This window comes from Chelonoidis abingdonii, chromosome 10 (genome assembly GCF_003597395.2).
Source record: "Chelonoidis abingdonii isolate Lonesome George chromosome 10, CheloAbing_2.0, whole genome shotgun sequence".
Lineage (NCBI taxonomy): Eukaryota > Metazoa > Chordata > Testudines > Testudinidae > Chelonoidis > Chelonoidis abingdonii.
The window spans coordinates 13,767,270-13,792,406 of record NC_133778.1 but is presented as its reverse complement, the minus strand read 5'-3'; the positions used below and the strand labels follow the sequence as shown (position 1 = coordinate 13,792,406).

At 44.0% G+C, this 25,137-nt stretch overlaps 1 protein-coding gene across 1 annotated transcript in view; it reads right to left on the bottom strand.

Moving 5' to 3' along the window:
* The window catches only part of ERBB4 (erb-b2 receptor tyrosine kinase 4), a 1,039,775-nt gene that overhangs the window by 154,151 nt on the left and 860,487 nt on the right, over positions 1-25,137 (bottom strand). The window contains exon 20 of the mRNA XM_075069950.1: positions 5,382-5,567. Within this exon, the coding sequence (XP_074926051.1) occupies positions 5,382-5,567 (186 nt within the window). The remainder of the gene's footprint in view (positions 1-5,381; positions 5,568-25,137) is intronic.

Genomic DNA, 25,137 nt, shown 5'->3' with positions numbered 1-25,137 from the left:
AGGGTTAGGGTTCATATGGGTAGGGATCCCTGCCATAGGGTTAGGGTTCCTATGGTTAGGGCAGTTGGAGCTAGGGTTAGGTTTCCTATTCGTAGGGATTTGGACCCTAGGGTTAGGTTTCCTATGGATTGGGCACTTGGAGCAATGGTTGGGGTTTCTATATGTAGGGCACTTGGATCTAGGGTTAGGGTTCCTTTTTGGTAGGAATACCCTCCGTAGGGTAATGATTCCCCTGAGTAGGGCACTTGGAGCTAGGCTTAGGGTTCCTATGGGTAGGGCACTTGGAACTAGCGTTAGGGATCCTATGGGTAGGGATTGCCGCCCAAGGGTTAGGATTTCTATGGGTATGGCACATGGAGCTAGGGTAGGGTTCCTATGGTTAGTGCACTTGGAGCTAGGGTTAGAGTTCCTATGAGTAGGGCACTTGGAGTTAGAGTTAGGGTTCATATGGATAAGTATTCCTGCCCAAGGGTTTGGGTTCTATGGGTAGAGTACATGGAACTAGGGTCAGGGTTCTTATGGGTAGGGCACTTGTAACTAGGGTAAGGGTTTCTATGAGTAGGGCAGTTGGAGTTAGGGTTACGGTTTCTCTGGCTAAGGCACTTGGAGCGACGGTTAGGGTTCCTACGGGTAGGGCACATGGAGATAGTGTTAGGATTCCTATGTGTAAGGCACTTGGAGCAAGGTTAGGGTTCCTCTTGGTAGGGCACTTGGAGCTATGATTAGGGTTCCTATGAGGAGGGATTCCCATCCTAGGGTTAGGGTTCCTATGGGTAGGGCACATGGAGCTGGGGTTAGGGTTCCTATTGGCAGGGATCCCCACACTAGGGTTACTGGTCCTATGGGTAGGGCACATTTAGCTATGGTTAGGATTTCTAGGGGTAGGCCACTTGGAGCTAGTGTTAGGGTTATTCTTTGGAGGGCACTTGGAGCAAAGATTAGGTTCCTAAGGGTAGGGATTCCCGCCCTAGGGTTAAGTTTCCTATGGTTTGGGCACTTGGAGCTCGGGTTAGGGTTCCAATGGGTGGGGATTCCCACCCCAGGGTTAGGATTCCTATGAGTAGGGCACTTGGAGCTAGAGTTAGGATTCCTATGGGTAGGGCACTTGGAGCTAGGGTTAGGGTTCCTGTAGGTAGGGCACTTGTAGCTAGGGTTAGGGTTCCTATGGGTCAGGCCTAGGATCTAGGGTTAGGGTTCCTATGGGTACGGATTCCCTCACTAGAGTTATTGTGTCCATGGATAGGAACTTGGAGTTAGGGTTGGGTTCCTATGGGTAGGGATTCCCACCCTAGGTCAGGGTTGCAGTGGGTAGGACACTTGGAACTTGGGTTAGGGCTCCTATGGGTAGGGCACTTGGAGCTAGAGTTAGGGTTCCTATGTGTAAGGCACTTGGAGCAAGGTTATGGGTAGGGCACTTGGAGCTAGAGTTAGGGTGCCTATGGGTAGGGCACTTCGAGCTAGGGTTAGGGTTCCTCTGGGTAGGGCACTTGGAGCTAGGGTCAGGGTTTCTATATGTAGGAATTCCCGCCCTAGAGTTAGGGTTCCTATGGGTAGGGCACTTGGAGCTAGGGTTAGGGTTCCTACAGGTAGGGCACATGAAGCTAATGTTAGGGTTCCTATGGGTAGGGCAATTGTAGCTAGGGTTAGAGTTCCTAGCATTTGTCCATACTCTGCCTTTAAATGATGGATAGCCTTGTCTAAGGCCAGAAGAGACCATCTACCTCTGACCTGCTGCACATTACAAGCCACTAACCTTCATCCAGTTATCACTGTATTTAACCCAGTAACCTAGATTAGACTGAACTATTGTGTGCCACAGTCTGAGAATAGGAAGAATTGAGACTCACGAACGGTAGGGAATTGATTTGGTTAGACATACCCAGCTGACGGAGAGCTGCAAGGAAAGGTGTCTGGGAATTTCCATTGGGGAGCGCCATGTGATTCAGAGATAATGCTATGCAACATTAGCATGTGATAGGGGTCAGAACCATCCCACACACTATTTTTTCTCTTCTGTGATACCTTAATGTTGATTACACAGTCAGGGCTTGCTTGCACTTGACCTTTGTGCACATGTGCTGATGATGACTCTTTCCCCGCCCCGTGAACCTTCTACTCAAAAGCCAGGCACAATCAGAATCTTTGAGCTCAAGAAAGCATCTAAATGCTTAGCTATTTATCCATCACTGTTTTTTTGCCACACTAGCATTGTGCAGTAGCATTCAACATGTGTGGAAACCTTCCCAACTAAACGAGCCGTCTCATCACTACGTACCAAAGAAATCCACTGGTAAGCTAGCACCAGCAGAAGGAGAACAGCCCATGAAATAGGTATGAATCTCCTACTCTCAGTCCTCTTGCAAAGCAATAGTGATCCCTGCACGGAAAGCAAGGCAGGCAAAATAAAGGGAGATGCACATTAAGCAACTAAGAGGAGGCAAATCCAATTAAGCGGTGACTACAAAGAAGTAAAAGGACAACTATGTCTAGCAAGCAATATGCTGCTTCAAGAAAAACAGCTGCTCATAACAGTTTCCCTTGCGAGGAGCCAAGCAGATGACCCTGATGCTGTAACATGAGGCCAAATTAAAATTAACCATATGCCAGTGTGATGTGAAGAAAGATGGATTAATTAAACTTTGCTTCTTCTCCTCATTAATAGGCCACCTTTCGTTCCGGGGAATTTCTCTCCCTCTTCCTCATGGTTCATCTGTTAATATTACGCATTTGGTCTACCCTTCCTTGGAGTGCTGGAGAGCCTAATCGCGCAGTTTTAAGTCCTTGTAATGCCTCACCTCCTTCTCTCAACACACACACACACACACACACACGAAAAGCTTTAGGCTACAATTTTCAAACAAAGTGCCTGAATCCACACAGAATCCCATCAATAAGGGGCCTCAATTTTGAATGAATTCCTTTCAGAAGTGCTGAGTGTCTGGCAGCAGCCTCTGCCCCTGATCACTGCCATTCTGCTTCAGCTCCAGGATAGAATCAGACTGTCCCTACATAGCTATTACAAGCAGCAAAGAGTCTTGTGGCACCTTATAGACTAACATATGTTTTGGAGCATGAGTTTTCGTGGGTGAATACCCACTTTGTCGGATGCATGTAATGGAAATTTCCAGGGGCAGGTATATATAAGCAAGCAAGAAGCAGGCTGGAGATAACGACGGTAGTTCATTCAGGGAGGATGAGGCCCTCTTCTGGCAGCTGAGGTGTGAAAACCAAGAGAGCGGAAACTGGTTTTGTAGTTGGCAAGCCATTCACAGTCTTTGTTTAATCCTGAGCTGATGGTGTCAAATTTGCAGATGAACGGAAGCTCAGCAGTTTCTCTTTGCAGTCTGGTCCTGAAGATTTTTTGCTGCAGGATGGCCACCTTAAGATCTGCTATTGTGTGGCCAGGGAAGTTGAAGTGTTCTCCTACAGGTTTTTGTATATTGCCATTCCTATTATCTGATTTGTGTCCACTTATCCTTTTCCATAGAAACTGTCCAGTTTGCTATTACAGAGTAATAGATTTGGTCTCAATAAGTCCATTAATGGCTATTAGCCAGGATGGGTGAGGAAGAGTGTCCCTAGCCTCTGTCTGTCAGAGGGTGTAGATGGATGGCAGGAGAGGTCACTTGATCATTACCTGTTAGGTTCACTCTCTCTGGGGGCACCTGGCATTGGCCACTGTTGGTAGACAGGATACTGGGCTGGATGGACCTTTGGTCTGACACAGTTGTACGGCCGTTCTTAGGTTCTTAATATACACTGCACAACCAGGTAGTAGTGTAGCATTTGAAAAGAAAGGCAGGTTATCTTTATGTGTATGGTACTAAGTAAGTGTTTTGTCATAAATAATAATCACCAATAATCAAGAAAGTGAAGAGCAGGTGAAAAAGAGGGAGAGCTGAGGAAGAGGATGACAAGAGAAAAACATATGCTCTCCCATCCTCGTGCTGAAACCACTTCTGGAGATGCCCTTCAAATACCCAGAGATGGGCACCTACCCAGTTATCGGCCCCAGCCTGCTGTACATCTTCTGCTGCATTAGCATCATGGATGCTGCCATATCTAAATATATCTCTCCATATTTCTGCCTGTTTGTCTTCCTCTCTGCCCCATCTACTGCTTTGATGCAACATGAAAACATTTATTAAATATTAATTACATGGTATTTCTTTGGATTATCCTCCCACAACCAGCATTAAGGCAATTTCACCCATTGTCAAGGTACCTGAAAATGCCAATGAAAAAGGATGGAACCTCTAGTCCTGGAAAAATGAGCAATCCTTGAAGAGGGCAAGAGGACTGCCTTTGTGTTCTGCCTCACATAAGGATACAGGCAGGAGGGCAAGAAGGGCCTGTTTGAACCCTCAGATAGCTTTCCCTTCTGGCATACAAATGCAGGGCTGGATCTTGCATTGGACAACTCTGTTGGTGCTTCACTTTCATAAGCATAATATTCACTTGTTAAAACAAAAAGCAAACAAACTCCACAACAATATTTTTGTGATGACTTCCCCCTGGTGTGACACATTGGGGATTGAATGTAGGCCCCCCAGTGCTAAAGCTGCTACAACTTGAGCTAAGAGCTAGGACTTGTTAACAGCTGCTATAGCAGACTCCTATCCTCTGCTGATTGGGCACCAAGGATGATCTGCAACATGCACTCATGTGGGAGTTACTAACATTTTCTGTTCTTTTGTGGAAAAGTTACTTTTAAATAATTGTACAAGTAGTTAGCACCTGATTCAGAGTCAGTCACACACACACACTCAAGTCCCTTCATACTCCTCTGGTTGCCATATGTGCAAGAGAAATACCATCCTGCACATTGTAGTCACTTAACACTTCCAAATCTTTTCATTCATTGTGACCTGATACCTAAAAAAGTGGTTCCTAAGTTGGTGTTTCATGGCATGCTTATTTGTTGCAACAAGTTCATGAACAACACACTACCGTGTAAGGAGTATATTAAGGCTGGATTTATAGTCTACTGTTCATACCTCTCAGTTGACGCTCTTTGAGCAATCAAGTACACATCTGAACTCTGAAGGCATTATTCTTACTTACTGAAGCAGCAGCAGAAGAGATTGCATAATCATTCTGAGCCAGGACTTGGATCTAGGGAACAGGAAGCCTTTCCTCTTCAAATCTTCCAAAACCCCACAGTAAAAAAACGGTTTGTGTATGGAGCTGAGTCAGATTGTTACCTCACCAATATGTATTGTATTATTGCACGGAGGTAATTAAAAAGATCACCAAACTGCCTTAGGAGAATAGATTTTCCTCTCTTGTTTTCTGCATAGGAATGGGAACTGCTGACTTTCAGAAATGACCGTGTTCATTTGTTTAGTCCTGGAAAGATCCAAAAAACTGTAGGACCTTACCTTGGCTATCTGGACACACCAGTTCAGCAGGAGCTGCGAGCCAATGTTATCCTTGTGTTCGTGAACATAGTCCAACAAGCAGCCATGGGGCATCAGCTGAGTGACGAGCTGAATGGTGGGGCTCAAGCAGACGCCCAGTAATCGCACCAGGTGTGGATGATCCATGCTTGCCATGATAAGTGCTTCCTGTAACAACAAAAACATCCCAAATCCATCATTGCATTCAAAGGTTCCACTCATTGCAGCTTTACAGCTCCCCACACACTATTAGAAGATATTTGGTGTCCCCTGAAGTGCAATAAAGGCTCACACTATCTTCCTGTTGTGATGAGATAGCACAAGCTACTCTTCAGCATGGTCCAAATTGATGTAATTTATGTTACACCGGGCTAAACAATGGTCCTGGTCATTAGTTACTGTAAAGCCGCATAGCTCCACTGACAGCTGTTAGGGAAAATCTACCCTGCCCTACACCACCTCGTGCTGAGACAGCCCCCTGAGGAGGTAACAGTGGTGTAGCTGATCATATTCATAGCATGAAATCTCTTTCTCTTTAAGAGACGTTGCTATTAATATCTATTTCCTTGCATCTTTCCCAAAATGTGAAGCAGGCCGCTTGGCATTAAGCAACGATTATAGCAATGGTCCCCAAACTTTTGAGAGTCATGCCCCCTTCCCCCTGTCTGCATCACCCACAGCCCCTGAGCCAGGGCCTGGAGTGGGGCCATGGCTCAGGGTCAGGATGGGGATTGAAGAGCACGGACAGGGGTAAGGGGGGCGAGGCTGGGGCCAGCTCCACAGCCAGGCCAGAATGCGGGCCAGCAGCTGGATCCCTGGCTGGGTGCAGAGCCATGCCGAGGCTGGGACTGGGGTCAGGTGCAGGGCCACGGCCAGGCTGGAGCACAGCTGGGTTTGTGGCGGGGCTGGGTGGTGCTCCCTGCCTGCCCCCCCGTGGGGGCTAGCCAAGGCCCACTGTGCCCCCTGAACATGCCTCCATACCCTCCTAGGGAGCATATCCCACTGTTTGATGACCTCTTCCTGGGGCTTGATCCTACACGATGTTGACCATTCCAACCCAGACCCACCAAAGTACTAAAAGCACAAGTGAAAGCTAAGCCTCTGGTGAAGGGCCTTGTAGGATGATGGACAGACTGCTCAGCACACTGCAGGATCCAGCCTATAATGTAGCCAATTGATAGTAACGGGAATTTTCCCTAATTCAAAGTTTCTTTTTTATTTCCTGCCTTGGACTGGGACAGAGAAGATCTGGTACAGGATTTTTAAATGTGCCTAAGTGAATTAGGCTCACAAATCTCACCAAAATTCATTGGGACTTGTATTCCTAAGGCACTTAGACTCTTGAAAAATCTTACTCCTGAGTTCAATTCCTAGCTCTTCCACAGCCTTCGCATAGGACCTTGGGCCAATCGCTTAATTTCTCAGATTCCCCAGCCATAAACCGGGAATAATAACCCTTACTTTTTCCCACCCTTTGTCTTCTCTAGACCAGGAAACTCTTTGGGACAGGACTGGTCCCTTGCTACCTGTCTGCATAGCACAGTGGGGCCCCTGGTCTGAGTTGAGGCCTTTAAACGCTACTGTAATAATGCTGCTAGTAAGGGCTGCACGACTTGGCTCTATACGCTCAGTCCTTACTCCGGAATCTCCCAGTGACTGCAAGTCCTGCAGGATCAGACACAAAAGTCTGCAGCTATAATTCAATTATAAATCAAATCTTCACTTACAGCAAAGCTGCCACCACCAGGCAGGCAGCTTTCAGAAGAGGCAAGGGGAAACGCCTCTTTGATTTACTGAGCTCTGCCTCTCTGTGGCAATCATTTCACTGAGGCAAAGGAACACTGAAACGCAAAATGGAAATGGGGTTTTGTGAAGCTCTTTTGATTTTCTCCCCCCAAAAAGCTATCCAATGGATAACTGACAACTTAAAGAATAATGGCAATAATAATACCACACAAAGAGAGGACGACAAAACCTTAGCATCAAGAGAACACAACAATGAAGAAAAGTCTCATAAAAGTTTTTTTCCCCCCATATTAAAAAAAAAAAAAAAGTCTTGGCAAGAAGGTTGGGTTTGTATTAAAGAAAATTGTTCATCACAGTACAAAGAGTATTTGAAACCAAATTGTGGCGTATTTGCATAATAGTTCTCTTTTTTCGAAAAAGAAAAGATGAACAAGACACTAATTGTAGGTTTTATTTTTTTCCCATAAAGAAGATAGCAGATGGCCTCAGATTTTTCTCCTTTTTCTTTTGAAATGTGTGTGAGGAAAAAAAAATACAACCCAACGCCGAACTAGTCAGTGGGGCGTTTTGGAGGATGGGTGTGAGGGAGATCCTAATGGAACAAATGAGATGGGGGGAGTTTGGCTTAAGCAATTTGCTCCATGTTAAAATTAATACAGAGCTCTGTTTCCCAACTCTATATAGGGTCTCCTAGATGCAATTTTAGCATCTCTTCTGCCGTCGCTAGAAAATGTCACTGAAGGCCGCCAGACTAAATACATGTTGACAGGTGCATTATCCATTTTCGAGAAACAAAATTCTTTGCCTTTCTTTTTCTTTATTACCCCATATATTTTCTCCTGGAGTTGCACCAGGGGGAAATCTCCCCCAACACATCCCTGGCTTTGGGTAATGTAACGTGTTTCTCTAGCACCTTTGAAGTGGGAGCATTTTTCTTTCTACTGAGAACAGATTAGAACATAGCCATTTTTTTTTTTAATTTGCCCCACCATGGACTAGGAGGGCATGGACAAAAAAGCTTTGAAGCCTCTCTCCCATTAGTCTCTAGCCACATACCATTTGTAACTCTATTTTTGTCTGAAGGGAAGACGTTTCTGTACAATAATAAAAGTAAGCACTGCCATTTGTCATATCCTTATTATTAGGAAGTTCATGTTTCCTCATGAGTTTTGGACAGAGGTTCTGGAAAAAAGTGGCATTTTTATAAACTCTTAAGGACTGCTCTGTATTAGATTAAGGCTTGTAATGTAGCAGAGAGCAGCAACACCTTCACTACAGCTCTAGACTATTCATCTACAAGAAATATTAATTTTGCATGAATCCTGACTTCCCACAAATTTCTTCATTGGTAAAATTAGTGCTATCTGTATTACGTTAGCATCTACAGGACCCAGCTGAGATCAAGACCCCAATGTGTCAGGTACTGCACACACACATAGACTCTAACTGGAACAGTTTATAATCTAAATAGACAAGACAGACAAACAACAACAAGAAGGAGGTATTATGATTTTCCATACCACCTTATTGACTTCAGAGCCTGAGTCCCATTTTCAAAAGCCATTTGGGCACTTCAGGGCTGTAGTAATATTTGGGTTTACATATTTATCCTACCTGTAACCTCAGTTGTAAAAAGTGAGTGAAACTGTCACAGTAATTTGTTATAGAAAATTGTTTTAAGACAAGATGTCAGGAGACAGAAAAACTGAATTATTTTAAACAGAAAGGGCTTTACTGATACAGCTCAAGGACTGTCTGAGGATTATGCTTGGTAAACAAGACCAAAAGTCAATGAAACAAAACTGGTGTGTTGGGAATTAGGCCATCTGGTGGTCAAAATAATAAGAGGGTGGGCTATTCTGCCCAGCACTCCCTTTTGGGGTTCTTAACAGGAAAAGGCTTTGGGGAAAATTAGATGAAAAAGGAACTGTCTGCCAGCAACTGCTGCAGCAAGTTTTATCATCATGGCTGCTACCTTCACAGAATCATAGAATATCAGGGTTGGAAGAGACCTCAGGAGGTCATCTAGTCCAACCCCCTGCTCAAAGCAGGACCAACACCCTCAACATCTCCTGGGAGCCTGGACCTCCTACGCACTAATCCTGAGGCATGTCTTCACCAAATTGGGCAAGACAGATGAAACCACTACCTCCACTGGTGCTGACTAAATTCTTCAACACCACTTGAGATAATGAGATTTTGGCTTCCCCCACCCCTCTGTGTCCTTTTTCTTCCTCACCTTCCATATTTTCTTCCCCCTCTCTCTCCTTTTGCCTTCTGTTTAATAAGACTCTGGGTCAGATGGCCAAGACTGCATATGTTGTTATACTGATGTCAGCCTATGACCAGAGAGGCAACTAAGAGCAATGCCCTTAACAACCTAATGCTGGTACAAGTTTGCCAGTTCTCGCAGTGGCTGGTAAGACCACGTGCTAGGCCTGTGTTTTCCACCCATGAGGTTGCAAGTGAAAGTCAACTTCAGAGGAAGAAGCTGCATTTCTATTTGCTTTGCTGTTCTTTTCTCTCCCTTCCTATATGTGTTTGTCTTGTTTTCTCGAAAATGGGATTGGACTTTAAGAACAACAGCAATACAGCTCCAGCCCATCTCAACTAACATCCTCTCTCTTTTCCCCAAAAGGACAGTTATTACCATCTAAAAGACAGTCAAACAAGGGGTTTTTTTCCCTTCCAAAAATACTCTCTCCAGGAAAGGAAAAGGGAACAGGATGTTAAAATGACAGGCTTATTTAATACTTGCAGTATTATAGCTATGCTGGTCCCAGGATATTAGGACACAAAGTGGGTGAGGTAATATCTTTCATTGGACCGACTTCTGTTGGTGAGAAAGACAAGACTTTGAGATACACAGAGTTAGACCTGAAAAAGAGCTCTGTGTAGCTCAAAAGCTTGTCTCTCTCACCAACAGAAGCTGGTCCAATAATCTCACCTCTTTATTTCAGGGGTTCTCAACCTTTCTCTTTCTGAGGCCCCTGGCAACATGCTATAAAACTCCATGGCCCACCTGTGCCACAGCAGCTCCATATAAAAGCCAGGGCCAGCATTAAGGGGTAGGAAGCAGGGAAATTGCCCAGGACCCCACACCATGAAGCAAAATTGCTCAGTCTCTAGCTTCAGCCCTGGGTGTTGGGGCCTGGTGCCCCATGCTGCAGTCCTGGGCGCCTGGGCTTCAGCTGTCTGCTCTGGGCTCAAGCGAGTCTAACACCAACTATGCTCGGTCGACCCCCCATACCTGCCTGTGGCCCACTAGGGGGCTCTGGACCCCTGGATGAGAACAACTGCTTTATTTAGTACTTTACATTTCAAATGCTGTAATTATTTTTTCCTTCTTTTTGGTATCTTTAATACAGGGTTAAAAGGATTTTGAATGGTGCCATGACACTAGGCAGGCTGAGGTCTCTGTATACCAAACCCCAAACCTTACTTAAAACCGTTTGATGTTGGACAGTGACGGGGCTACGTCAGCACCTTTAACTCTTTGGACTCATCTATTTAATCTAAATTAACACAACAGGGCAGAGGGCCAGATTTTCAGTTTTCAAAGGTATTTAGATACCTAAATGCACCTAAATGCAGATAGATACCTAAGGGATTTTCAGAAGCACCTAACCAGGTTAGACACCTAACTCCTACCAGGGGGATTTTCAAAATGCCACTAGAAAATCTCAGTAGTTGTCTAAATAACATTTGAACATCTGGCCTCTAGGTCTCATTGATGTTCAGTAAGACATAGGATCCTGAGTCACTGAGGTGGTTTTGAAAATTTTACCCATCCTCCCCATTTTACAGATGGGCAACTGACGGAGAGAGAGCCGCAATAATTGCTGATGGCCACACAGGGAGTCTACAGCAGAGGGGGCCACAACCATGGTAGCCCTAACCCACCCAGCAATATCGTCAATCTATCCAACCACACACTCAGCCCAGAAGAAAAGTCTGTCCTATCTCGGGGACTCTCTCTCTGCCCTGCCACCCCCACCAACATGATACAGTTCTGTGGCGATCTGGAAGCCTACTTTTGCCGTCTCCGACTCAAAGAATACTTTCAGGATCACACTGAACAGCGCACTGATACACAGTTACCCTCCCACCAACAGCACAAGAAGAAGAACTCCACATGGACTCCTCCTGAGGGTTGAAATGACAGTCTGGACCTATACACTGAATGCTTCCACCAACGTGCACAGGCAGAAATTGTGGAAAAACAACATCGCTTGCCTCATAACCTAAGTCGTGCAGAACGCAATGCCACCCACAGCCTCAGAAACCACCCCTGACATTATCATCAAAGAGGCTGATAAAGGAGGTGCTGTTGTCATCATGAACAGGTCTGACTACCAAAAGGAGGCCGCCAGACAACTCTCCAATACCAAATTCTACAGGCCACTTCCCTCAGATCCCACTGAGGAATACACTAAGAAACTGCACCATCTACTCAGGACACTCCCTACACTAACACCGGAACAAATCAACATACCCTTAGAGCCCCGACCAGGGTATTCTATCTACTACCCAAGATCCACAAACCCGGAAATCCTGGACGCCCCATCATCTCGGGCATTGGCACTCTCACTGAAGGACTGTCTGGATATGTGGACTCTCTACTCAGACCCTATGCCACCAGCACTCCCAGCTATCTCCGTGACACCACTGATTTCCTGAGGAAACTACAATGCATTGGTGACCTTCCAGAAAACACCATCCTAGCCACCATGGATGTAGAGGCTCTCTACACAAACATCCCACACACAGATGGAATACAAGCTGTCAGGAACAGTATCCCTGATGATGCCACAGCACAACTGGTTGCTGAGCTCTGTGCCTTTATCCTCACACACAACTATTTCAAATTTGATGACAATATATATCTCCAGATCAGTGGCACCGCTATGGGCACCCGCATGGCCCCACAATATGCCAATATTTTTATGGCTGACCTGGAACAACGCTTCCTCAGCTCTCGTCCACTCACGCCCTTCTCTACCTACGCTACATTGATGACATCTTCATCATCTGGACCCATGGGAAGGAGACTCTGGAAAAATTCCACCATGATTTCAACAGCTTCCACCCCACCATCAACCTCAGCCTGGACCAATCTACACGGGAGGTCCACTTCCTAGACACCACGGTGCAAATAAGTGATGGTCACATTAACACCACCCTATACCGAAAAACCTACCGACCGCTATGCCTACCTTCATGCCTCCAGCTTCCATCCCGGGCACACCACACGATCCATTGTCTACAGCCAAGCACTGAGGTACAACCGCATCTGCTCTAACCCCTCAGACAGAGACCAACACCTACAAAATCTCCACCAAGCATTCTCAAAACTACAATACCCGCACGAGGAAATAAGGAAACAGATCAACAGAGCCAGATGTGTACCCAGAAGCCTCCTACTGCAAGACAAACCCAAGAAAGAAACCAACAGGACTCCACTGGCCATCACATACAGTCCCAGCTAAAACCCCTCCAACGCATCATCAGGGATCTACAACCCATCCTGGACAATGATCCCACACTTTCACAGGCCTTGGGTGGCAGGCCAGTCCTTCGCCACAGACAACCTGCCAACCTGAAACATATTCTCACCAGTAACTGCACACACTCTAGCACCATAGTAACTCTAGCTCAGGAACCAATCCATGCAACAAACCTCGATGCCAACTCTGCCCACATATCTACACCAGCGACACCATCACAGGACCTAACCAGATCAGCCACACCATCACCGGTTCATTCACCTGCACGTTCCACCAATGTAATATTGCCCCTGGAAATTTCCACTACATGCATCTGACGAAGTGGGTATTCACCCACGAAAGCTCATGCTCCAAAACGTCTGTTAGTCTATAAGGTGCCACAGGATTCTTTGCTGCTTTTACAGATCCAGACTAACACGGCTACCCCTCTGATACAGCAGAGTTGGCATTTTGGAGGCAGATCACAAGAATCCCAATCTAACCACAAGATATAACCGCTCTCTCTCCCTCTAAGAAAAAACATGTCCTTCCAACTTAAAGAAAAAGCTGGGAAAGAAGAGGACAAAACATTTGATCAGTCACAAAGTGTTGCAATCTCAATAATGTCATTGCTTGTGTCAGAATTTGAGGAACGACAGGTCTGTTGAGGTGTTATAGTCCACTGGACTCTAAATCACTATTAGACAAAAACAACAGACCATTTGCAGTGACAAGAAGTCTCATCTGGGGCTCTTAGTCCACCAGAAGAGGGACTGACCTAGCCAGACCAAATCTATGGTTCGGTGAAGGTGGGTGAAGAAAGACTTCCCTTCAGTAAATGGCTACTTGCTCAGGTAGCTGGCAGCAATGTTGTTGTACTGCATCAGTCTCATCCCAAGGAGAATGTCAAGTGGCTTGAATTAAGCACTCTGTTTTTCATTTAGTATTCTGATGTTCATGCAGGGTGTTTCATATAAAGAAATCATCTGTCATGTTGCTCACTAGTAGCTTCTCTCCTCTTTTTTTTTTAATGAATTTAATTATTGTCGCCAGATATATTAAACTCAACTCTGATCTATGTAAACAGCCTACACTGAAAACTAATGTCAATGTTATATTAATGTTCAGCACTGATCCCAATGTTAAGGCCATTTAGTAAGATGACGACATATCCAATGAGAAGGACGGTTGTGTAGATACAGCTGGTGAGTAAAAATATGTCTGTGCTGGGTGGGCATGTAGCCAAACGGAGGACTAAGGGTGATATTTTAAAGACGCCTATGGGATTTAGGAACTCTAACGACATTGAGGTTCAATAGGAGTTGGACACCTAACTCCCAAATTCTAGCTACAATGGTTTCTGGACCCAGCCACACGGGGCAGACAAGCCAGGGTCAAAATCGGTTTTAACCTCAACCATGTAACTTGGCCGCAAGTCCAGCACAGACAGGGCCACTGTGTTCCATCTCCCTCATGAAGGAAGAGAAGAACAAAGATGTGAGCAGGAAGCAGTCCCTTACGCTCTGAGTAAAAACTGCACACACAAGTTATAAGGCAATGTTGAACCCCTTTTCTGGGGGGTGGCTTTCCTGGTGAAATAATAATTGACAACTGAACACGAATATCAGCCTCGCTGCTCCTAAGGTTTCTTGTGGCACCACCTAGTTTCTGACCTTAGTTTCCTCTCACTGCAGGGTCAGGCCAACCTCTTCTATACACAGGTGGGAGTTAACAACTTCATCAGCCACCAAGAGTCTACAGAATGTATTCAAGCTGCTTTATGCATGGTTCTAATTCCTATCCATGCAGCAAGTCCTCAGAAGAGCCCTGCACCTCAACAAGGGGTTGTAGATCCTGCCACCCTCTAACAAGAGGTTTGATCACTCTTACCCATAAACCAATTATAGAACCACAGAATAGGGGTCCAATGTATTACTTATTACTTTCCCATGACTCCCAAGAGCCTGAACCATGTTGGATAGGATAAGGAGATGCACCTCATGCATGACTGGTGTCCGGATGCAGGTAAGCTCCTGAACTCTGATATCAATACTGACTGGGTTTTCACACATTGCAAAGAGGTAACCAGTGCTCCTCCAAATGCAGCCTTCCTAGTGCATGGGGTGGAGGGGCCTTTGGTTACCCACACAGAAATGCCTTCTGTGGGGCTCGTTAGATGATGCCTGCCCTCCTGAACCAAAGGAGGAGGAACACTCTCCCTAGTCTAGAGCACTCTCACAAGGACAAGCTTAATTTAGTCCAGAGTGCTTAGATAAGCTCTACTTCTCTGAGTAAGTGAAGTACGTGGCTCTTGGTGTCAACGTTTTTCCTGCCAATGTCCTACAAACTGGAAAAACCAACCAAACAAAAAAATGAACAACAAAACTTGTTTCCTTGTTCTGTTGCTTCCAACTGTTTTTCAGCTTAAATGAAGGAACCCAATTCTTCTTTAGAGTTCCATTTCCCAGCTAATTTTCCTAGCTCGCTGTTATGGAAATAATTTTAGGGTACTTAAAAAGCTGTTTTGTTTTTTTTACTGGGCTGTGCATTTCTTTGAAAGCCAAAAATGTGTGCTGTGTGACAGCAGAGATACTACAGTTGATACTCTTTTTCCATTAATTTTATGATACCTGTAATAGCTAGAGCAAGAAGCCATGCCTAGAGTGCATGTCTGATCTGCCTCGGGGAGAATCCAATTATAGACTGATATATTTTCAACACATTTTGTTCTCAAAACCTCCTAGTTAATATGCCCTCTTACGCCTCGCTAAACCTTTAGCTTATAGCTGACTTGGCCATACGTAGACTACACAAAAAAATTTAGGGAGATAGATATACATACATACAAAACACATTTATTATAGAAGGTGATGGTAGCTTGATACTTCCCAATATGAGAACTTGTTTTCAGTTGCTTTTAACTTCGTCAAACTAACTGTTTGGGATGAAATTTTCCATGCCTCAAGCTGAATTTTTTCCAAGAATGGAATTAGGGAAAAAAATCATTGCTTTTTGGTTATTAAAAAAAAATCCTACAATCAGTTTGTTGAAAAGCTGCCATCATTGTTTGGATCAGGGAGATGCCGGAGTGTCTGGGACATGACTTTAGCCATCCCCATGGAAATTCTCCCAAACGTGATCAAGTTATGAGCCTCCACATACTGAAAGCAGAGAGACCCACTGTCTCCTGTACTCTCAATGTTCCCTGTGCTCACACTCAATCAGCATGCAAAAGGAGGAGTAAGCACCTGATTTGACTGAAGGGTGAGAAATGGTGGGGAGATGGGGTGGCAAGAGCCATAGGTAGGGAGTGGCAGAGAGGGAAGGGACAGGGTGTAGGTGTGATGAGTCAGACCAGATGGCTACAGGAGAGTGTTAGAAGGCAGATATTAGTCCCAGGTTAAGTAGATCCCTTTTCCCTGGGTAAGGTAACAGAGCAGTTCCAGAACAAGCAGGAACTTGCTGGAACCAACTAAGGCAGGCAGGCTAATTAGGGCACCTGGAGCCAATTAAGAAGAAACTGCTAAAATCAATTAGGACAGGCTGGCTAATCAGTGCACCTGAGTTAAAAAGAACCTCACTTCAGTTTGTAGTGTGCATGCGAGGAGCTAGGAGCAAGAGGCACTAGGAGCGGGAAGACATATTGTTGAAAGACTGAGGAGTACAAGCATTATCAGACACCAGAAGAAAGGTCCTGAGGTGAGGATAAAGAAGGTGTTGGGAGGAGGCCATGGGGAAGTAGCCCAGGGAGATGTAGCTGTTGCACAGCTGTTCCAGGAGGCACTATAGGCAGCTGCAATCCACAGGGCCCTGGGCTGGAACCCAGAGTAGAGGGCGGGCCCGGGTTCCCCCCAAACTTCCCAACTCCTGATCAGACACAGGAAGAATTGACCTGGACTGTGGCTTCTACCAGAGGGGAAGGTCTCTGGGCTGTTTCCTGACCCACATGCTGAATCTCTGAGGCGAGCAAATCTGCCAATAAGTGCAGGACCCACCAAAGTAGAAGAAGAACTTTGTCACAAGGGGTATGGATAGGATCAGAGGGGTGCAAGAGATAAAAAAGAAATGTGATTAGGAGATGAGGGGTGTCAGAGATAAGTTGCGGTCACAGGAGCAAAATGTTCTATTAAATACTAGCGAACACATAAAAACATAAGAGTGGCCATACCGGGTCAGACCAATGGTCCATCTAGCCCAATATCCTATCTTCTGATGGTGGCCAATGCCAGGTGCCCTCCGAAACCTGGAATCGAAACCAGGAGTTCTGAGTCTCTACATTCCTCTGCTGTCAGCAAATAGCTGTGAAATCCACTGGCCAGGGAGTCCTATGATTCCTACTACTATTACCAACTACTACATTAGCTCAAGCAGTAAAGATCTGTGTGGTGAATCTAAAGGTCTAAATGACCCAAGTTGATTAAATTAGTGGACTTTTCTGACAATTTTGCCCCTAATCTCTGTGTTCCCCACCTAATAAATGTTGTGAAGATACATTTGTCAGTGTTTGTGAAACACTCTGATACTATGGTGAGAGCACCATAGAAACGCCCAGAAGGAAAATCATAATTTTGCATGCAGTGCAGGGTTTGAATATGTGCAGCAAACAGATGGGGGCCACAAATTGACTGTGGAGGATAAAAACAATATTGAAAATCCATTCAATAAATTAGGCTGGGGACCTGTGGAGAAAATAGTATAACTTCATGTAATTAGAAACGGTATCATTAGGCACTTGCACAAGGCGCAACCATAACTCTGGCATTTCCTAACTTAAGTACTTGACTTTGCAACCTACAAATTCTTTTCATATGGGTTTTTAGAGGTGGTACATAGAAATATCTATATATGTGTCTGTGTGTATATGTATGTATATATTATAGCTATAAATATAGCCAGGTAGGCAGGCAGAGCTTTAGAGTCTTAATGTGTGGCTGAGACGATGATGTTTACATTTATTAGGGACTGGGGAAACTTTGGGGATAGGGGGAGCCTATACAGGCAGGATGGGCTCCACCTAAACCAAAGTGGATCCAGCCTGCTGGCACTTAACATTAGAAAAGTTGCAGAGCAGTTTTTAAACTAAGAGATGGGGGAAAGCCGACTGCTGCAGCGGAGCATGTGGATCAGACAGGCTGCTCTTAGAGAAGAGTCTTTTGATAGAGATTCTCTGGGTTCTAGTCAGGAGGATAGGATGGAAGAGGATAAGTTATGGAACAGATCAGATGAGAAACATTTACATAAAAAAGAATCGGACACATCAGAAAAGGGCAGTGTAGCGGGGTGGTCACCTGCTCCTGCCCTGGGAGAGGGCTGAGGCTGCCAGAGGGTTGCTACTAAGGAGAGCAGCAAGCCTTGGCTGATTGGGGAAACAGCCACAGCTGGGGCCACGCCCCAATCAGACCATAGCTGGCCTTATAAAGGCCAGGGAAGCCAGGAGCTGTGAGGACTCTCCCCCTAGCTCTTGAGAGAGAAGGGCCTGGCTGCCTGGGAGCTGACAAACATACCTAGAGTGGAGCAGGGCTGGGGAAAGGCCAGAGGAGCTGGGGAGCTCCTGCCTGGAGAACCCCCAGGCTGCAGGCTTTGAAAAAGGCCAGAACAAGTATTGGGACTACAGAGGGGTAGCCTGGGGTACGCAAAGGCAGCAGGTCCAAACCCCTCTTTGCCTATGATGAATGGCGTATATTTCAGTCCGCCCCAGTGAGCAGGGGCTAGACAGTGATTGGCAGTAGCCATATACTGAGGCAAGGTGGGGAGAGGGGGTTGGAGGTTCCCTGGGAATGGGAGACCCGGAGAGACTGCGGGGTACTGCAGGTGGCAGAATCCTGGCAGAAGGGGCATCAGGGTCCGGGGGGGACACTGGGGCCAGCAGCAAGGTGAGCCACTGGACTACAGAGGGCGCTACGGAGGCTGACGAGCTAATTCCCAGGACAACCAGCAGGAGGCACCACACTGATGAGTCATTGCCCCATTACAGGCAGACAAATAAACAGGGACAAGTTTTTAAAGTGCTTGTACACAAGTGCTAGAAGTCTAAATAATAAGATGGGTGAACTAGAGTGCCTCGTGTTAAAGGAGGATATTGATATAATAGGCATCACAGAAACCTAGTGTACTGGGGAGAATCAATGGGATACAATCATTCCAGGGTACAAAATATATCAGAAGGACAGAACAGGTTGTGTGTGGGGACAGGAGGCGCACTATATATTTAAAAAAAATATAGAATCAACTGAAGTAAAAATCTTAAATGAATCCACATGTTCCATAGAATCTCTATGGACAGAAATTCCATGTTCTAATAAGAATATAACAGTAGGGATCTATTATCGACCACCTGACCAGGACAGTGATAGTGATGATGAAATGCAAAGGGAGATTAGAGAGGCTATCAAAATAAAGAACTCGATAATAGTGGGGGATTTCAATTATCCCCATGTTGACTGGGTACATGTCACTTAAGGACGAAATGCAGAGACAAAAGTTCTTGATACTTTAAATGACTGCTTCTTGGAGCAGCTGGTACAGGAACCCACAAGGGGAAAGGCAATTCTCGATTTAGTCCTGAGTGCAGTGCAGGATCTGGTCCAAGTGGTAACTATAACACAGGATTTCTCAAATAGGGGTCACCTCTTGTGCAGGGAAAGCCCCTGGCGGGCCAGGACGGTGTGTTTACCTGCCCCGTCCGCAGGCCCAGCCGATCGCGGCTCCCACTGGTTGCAGATCACTGCTCTGGGTCAATGGGAGCTGCAGGAAGCAGCGCGGGCTGAGGGACTTACTGGCTGTCGCTTCCAAGCTTGCTCATGAGAGGAAAAGCTAGAAGCAAGTATCTCTCTTGTAGTAGGTAGAACACTGTAAAGAATACCCAGAGGCAAACACTAGAAGAATACAATTCCATTCACTTGATTTCTGCAGTATAACATTCAGAACTGCTGCCATATATATATATCCCAGAGCTTTTAGAAACATTGAACTATGGAACTATACACTGTATGTCGTCCTCAGAAAACCATACTACAACCATTTTGCGTTTCTGTTATACTTTCCCTGGAGAGAGCTCACAGCACTTTATAGACGATCAAAACCTCATAATAGCCTGTCAGGGAGTGTGACAGCTCTTTAAGGGAGGCGGGTTTAGCCCCGCCTCTGCCTAATCGTCTCTCTCCCAGGTGATGGGTTTGAGGTCAGGAATTTAGGTGGTAGCCTGAAGCTTAGACAGTCCTCAGATCAAAGGCCAGCACACAGCTCAGTTACGGAGAGACTTGCAGGGAGAAGGAGGCTTCCCACAGGAGATCCAAGGTCTGAGTGAAGGTGCTGAAGGGACACTCTTCACATCAGCTATTTGGAAGGCCTGGCTGGCAAATACCTGCTTTGTGAGCAGAGACCAAACACCAATGTGGGAGAGGCGAATAAATGTACCTGGTGTTTTTGGACTGTTCTTGTTTTGAAAAACAAACCCATCCCTGAAGAAAGGGACTGGAATTCTGCTGCTGTTGGAAGATTTATATTTGATGCACTGGCCAGTGAGTAGGTCCCACTGTCTTACAGACTGCTGACTCGTAACAGTTCAGTATTACTCCTATTTTACATGTAGGTAATCTGAGCATAGACACCCCCCACCCCCCTTGGCCAGGTCCCCAGCTGGTGTAAATTGTAACTCCATCAATTTCAAATGAGCTATGTGGTATTTCACCTATTTAAAGGATCTGGCCCAGAGAGAGGTTAAGAGATTTGCCCAAGGTCATCCAGCAAGTCTGTGGCAGAACTGGGAATGGAGCCTAGATCTTCCTCAGCACCATGTTTTAATGACAGGCCTGTCCCACAGAAGAAAGTACAGTAATTTTGGTGGGTGAGGTTGGGAATTCTATATAGCAGTCTGTGATATTTCATTCCCTTTGGGAGGGAAAAAAACAATATTTGTATTTTGTTCTAGACTCTCATTGCCCGTTCTCCTCTGCTTGTTTACTTATCACTTCTCTAGCATGACTCCTTAATTCAAAATACGTTTAGAGGATTTTCAACTAGATGACAGCATGAGCAAAACTCCAGCTGTGCTAACCTTTCGCAGCATTTCTGAATACCTTGTCAACCATCACACAAACCTGTGGGCCCAGCTTATTTCACACTGCAACAGCCAAAGTCAATATTTTGAGACAGAAAATACTGGCACCTTCATTTGCATTTATGAAGATATGCTTTTGACCTGTGCCTGTGCTCTTTTCAGATCAGTGTAGCGATCACAGGTAGAACCGAATTCACCACAAATGTGAGTTAAGTGTTCCAGCTGAGAGTTTACAAATTGCCATTGATTGCATTACATAACAGCAGGACTGCTTAAATTAGACCTTCTCCTAAAAGTGTCACGCTACAGTGGCTTACATGCATCAGCTTTCCAGATCACTGAGTCCAACTTTCAGACAATTATGTGAAAGACTAACTAGAATCAAACCTTAACAGCAAGACCCATGCTGACACATGACCAAGTCCGTCAGCCCAGATACAGCATAGCCAAAAATTCCCACAGACCACCCAACTAAGGCTGGTGTTACAAATCATGGCCCCTATGGGGAGTTGTACTGCTAGGGACCTCTGAAGTTTAGGACAATAATCCAGATTTAACACACTGAAGTTAAGCAGTTTTACATTCAATTCCAGCCCCTGCAATGATGCGGCAAGATGGAAATTTGACCTACTGTTATGCTCTGCAAGTTTCTGGGTTTCACTTTGATATGGCAAAATTTTGTGAAGGAAGTGAAACATTTTACAGATTTTTTTTCCCATGTAAAATTGTATGCATGGCTGTTCTGACAATTTCACAAACTTACGGACAAAGGGTTTTCTTTCAGCTTGTGAAATCAACTATTATTTCCAGAAAAAAATTGAGAAAGACAATTGCTTTTGGTTTTGATTGGTGAGAACTACCTAGTGCTAATAGCAAAACACTTTCAAAAGTACATTGTCTAAAAACATTAATCTTCATCATTACAACAACAGGACAAAACCCAATCATAATTGACCAGTTAATAAATATTTTCATTGTTTTAGCTGTAAACCTTTCAGCAGCAGAGAGTTACTGCTTTTTTTGTTTGTTTTTAATGTAAGAAGAGAGATGACAGTGTCTCAAAGGAAAACATTTGTCAAGTTCTCAAACCTTCTGAAGAGTCTTGGGATGTTACCTTGAAAAAGTCAACTTCAGGTAATTTTCTTAGACCACAGGAAAGCTTGACCTTATGACCAGATACTTAAAAGCTCTGTTTTTTTTAACCCCACAATTAAGGTTATTATCAATATTAAAACTAAAAAAGTTGGGGTGGGACAGGGGGACTGAATATACTTATTGCCATAGCACATTGCTTCATGTCTTGCCTCTGAGAAATCAAAACAGGCTTCACAGTTTCATTTTCGGTTCTAGACAATTTCATGTTCAGGTCCTCACGCGCTGTCACAAGAGTGTCATATTTGTGTTGCAAACATTGCAGAGGAAGGTTTAAGTGTAAACAAATAACAGTTTTCAATGGAATTTGTTCTTAAAAATCATGGAAATATTTTTTCTGAAATTTAAATGTTCTAAAGTTTAAGCCCTCATTTTTTTTTTACCAGTTCAAATATTGGTTTTATTGAACCATCAAGACAAGAAGCCAGAACCTCCCACCCACCTACTTGCTCAGTCTTTTCACATCAGCTTCACTCCTCCTGCCATGTGTACTCCTCTCTTCCCTGTTTTCTGACCAGCTTTATCACTAGCACCATTCTTATAGTACCTATTTTGTCCCCAGATGTCTCCATCCAAGCACTTACCTACTCCAATTCTGCTTCACTTAACAAAACAATGGCTTGAGGTGGACTAGCTGCAGAATATAAATTTACTAAGGGCTAAATTCTGCCTTTGGCCTACACATGTGGAACTCCTATTAAACTCAAATGGAGGGTAAAATTTGAGCATAAGAAGTGTCAGCAATACCAGGGTATATTTTTAAGGTATTCAGGCTAAAGGTCATCCTAGCACTTGTGTTGATATCACTCAATATCAAAGCATGGTATGCTTCTTTAACTGGTGCTGATTTAAAACAGACCTCATTTGCTGACGACTCAGGTTTCAAACAGATCAACAGTTGTTTCACTACAGCTCAGATGTTTCATGGCAGTGCATCGATATTGTTCCATATCACAGTATGTAACTTTGCGAACTGATTAATGAACACCCTGGAAGACGCTATTGACCACTAATACCACGCTTTTCAGAAGCAATTTAGTATCACATCTCCGTGATCTAAGTAATTACCTCTTTTTTCTTAAACATTTTGATCACGCCTACAGTGCTCAGAGCTAAGATAACACTTGGGCCCTGGTCTATCTGGCCATTAGTTAATTTTGATTTGTGCAATAAAAGTTTGTCTATCCAATTAAAACTTGATTTTCTGCATTAAAGCAGAATGCTTTAGGATCCAATTTCAATCACCTTATAAGTAAGGCACAGATAAGAACCCCTAATTTCCCCTGTTGCTATATACAGCTTGCCTGTTATATCAACTGTGCTCCAACTTATTTAAAATACCAGGCTTTTGCAGCAAGCATTGTGAGTGATAGAAATCCATGTTAGTTATTCTAGAATGCAGGTTTCTATACCTGTTTGACCAGAAAAATCAGCTTTGTTTCACAGAGAGCCTTGTATAGCTGCCGTTTTGTGCGTGAAGTGTATGTCCAAGGAATTTTAGTACCAAGAACTCTTAAAAACATTCCCTTTTCAAACGTTTAGGTTTATATTAGGTAAAACAAAATCATTATCAACAGTACAATTTGTAAAATATAAATTCTCCCACAAATAATAACTGATTCCGGACTAATAGCAGACTAGTTCCTTTCCCTGTAATTATTTCTGATTAGAACTATTACCACTTCATACACATTTATATTATCATGAACATTAGAAAACGTATCTCTCAAAAACGTTTTAGGAAGTTAGTTTCCAAATCACCTCACTGCTAGGAACTTGCCAATATCATTCAGTGATCTAGATTCACAGACAGCTGTGCATGTTCAATCCAGAGAAAAAAGACAGTTTCGTGGTAAAGGAATTTGCTCTGAGACTTATGAGATCTGGATTCAATGTCAGTTTTCTCTCTCTAAAATAGGGATGAAGATGATAACACTTCCTTCCAAACGCCAACTGTCTTGGCTGTTAAGGCTATAAACTCTTCAGTATAGCGCAATGGAGTTCTGATCTTAGCTGAGGCCTCTAGATGCTACATTATACAAACAACAATAATCTATGTAAACACACCGAACAGCAACCCTTTTTTTACAGTTTGGCCCTGCTCCCACTAAAATCAATGGTACAACTTCTATTTACTTCAGTGGTGCTGGCTTAGGTTTAAGAAAACACCAATTAGTGTCAGACAGATTATGATCTCATCTTCACTGCAATATATCCTACTAACTCCAGTTATGTCTATGAAGATATAAGTAGAATGTTACAGAAGTTATCAGAAACTCGTGCATCGAATGGATTTACCAATCCTATTTCTTACAATACAACAATTTGACAGTCAACTGTCCACATCTTTTGCCTATCAGTGTTAGTCAATAGAGTGAATATTTTTATATAAGCGGATCTTAATTCTTTTATTTTTATAGGCCAATCAATGTTATCTTTGATAGATCAGAACTGCCAGGAATCAGCAACTAGACAAAGAAAAATTGTCATCTCTCATTGACTAGCGGGCAGATAAATCAGTTCCCCTGCTCTGAAGAAGTATTCCAAACTGAGAGTTTTGGGAAGAATTTAAAGGCACAATAGATGGTGAAACTGGCATTTAATCAAGCACACGTAGAGCTTATATTCTTTCCTATTCTTGCAATTTCTATAAATAACATAAAGAACAGGAGTACTTGTGGCACCTTAGAGATTAACAAATTTATTTGAGCATAAGCTTTTGTGGGCTATCAGATGCATAGAATGGGACATACAGTAAGAAGATATTTATGGCCCATCTTGATTATCACTTCAAAAGTTTTTTCTCCCCTGCTGATAATAGCTTTTCTTAATTAATTAGCCTCTTACAGTTGGTATGGGTACTTCCACCTTTTCATGTTCTCTGTATGTATAAATATCTTCTTACTGTATATTCCATTCTATGCATCCGTTGAAGTGGGCTATAGCCCATGAAAGCTTATGCTCAAATAAATTTGTTAGTCTCTAAGGTGTCACAAGTACTCCTGTTCTTTTTGCTGATACAGACTAACATGGCTGATACTCTGAAACCTATAAATAACATAGTGTGGCTCTCATATTCATAGTTCTTATAAACTTTGATTTTTTTTCATCACAACAAAAATCTCTGTCTTTCCTTAATCTAAAGTTGACCGCCTTTTAAATGTAGGGCACTTTTACAATATCACACCAAGAATGGCAAATATAGCAGTGGTCCTTCAGCACTCTTCGTCCTCAAGTATTTTCTGCATTGTTGCTGATTTGTGAGGAATAGTCTAGTGCTAGTATTCAGTATATC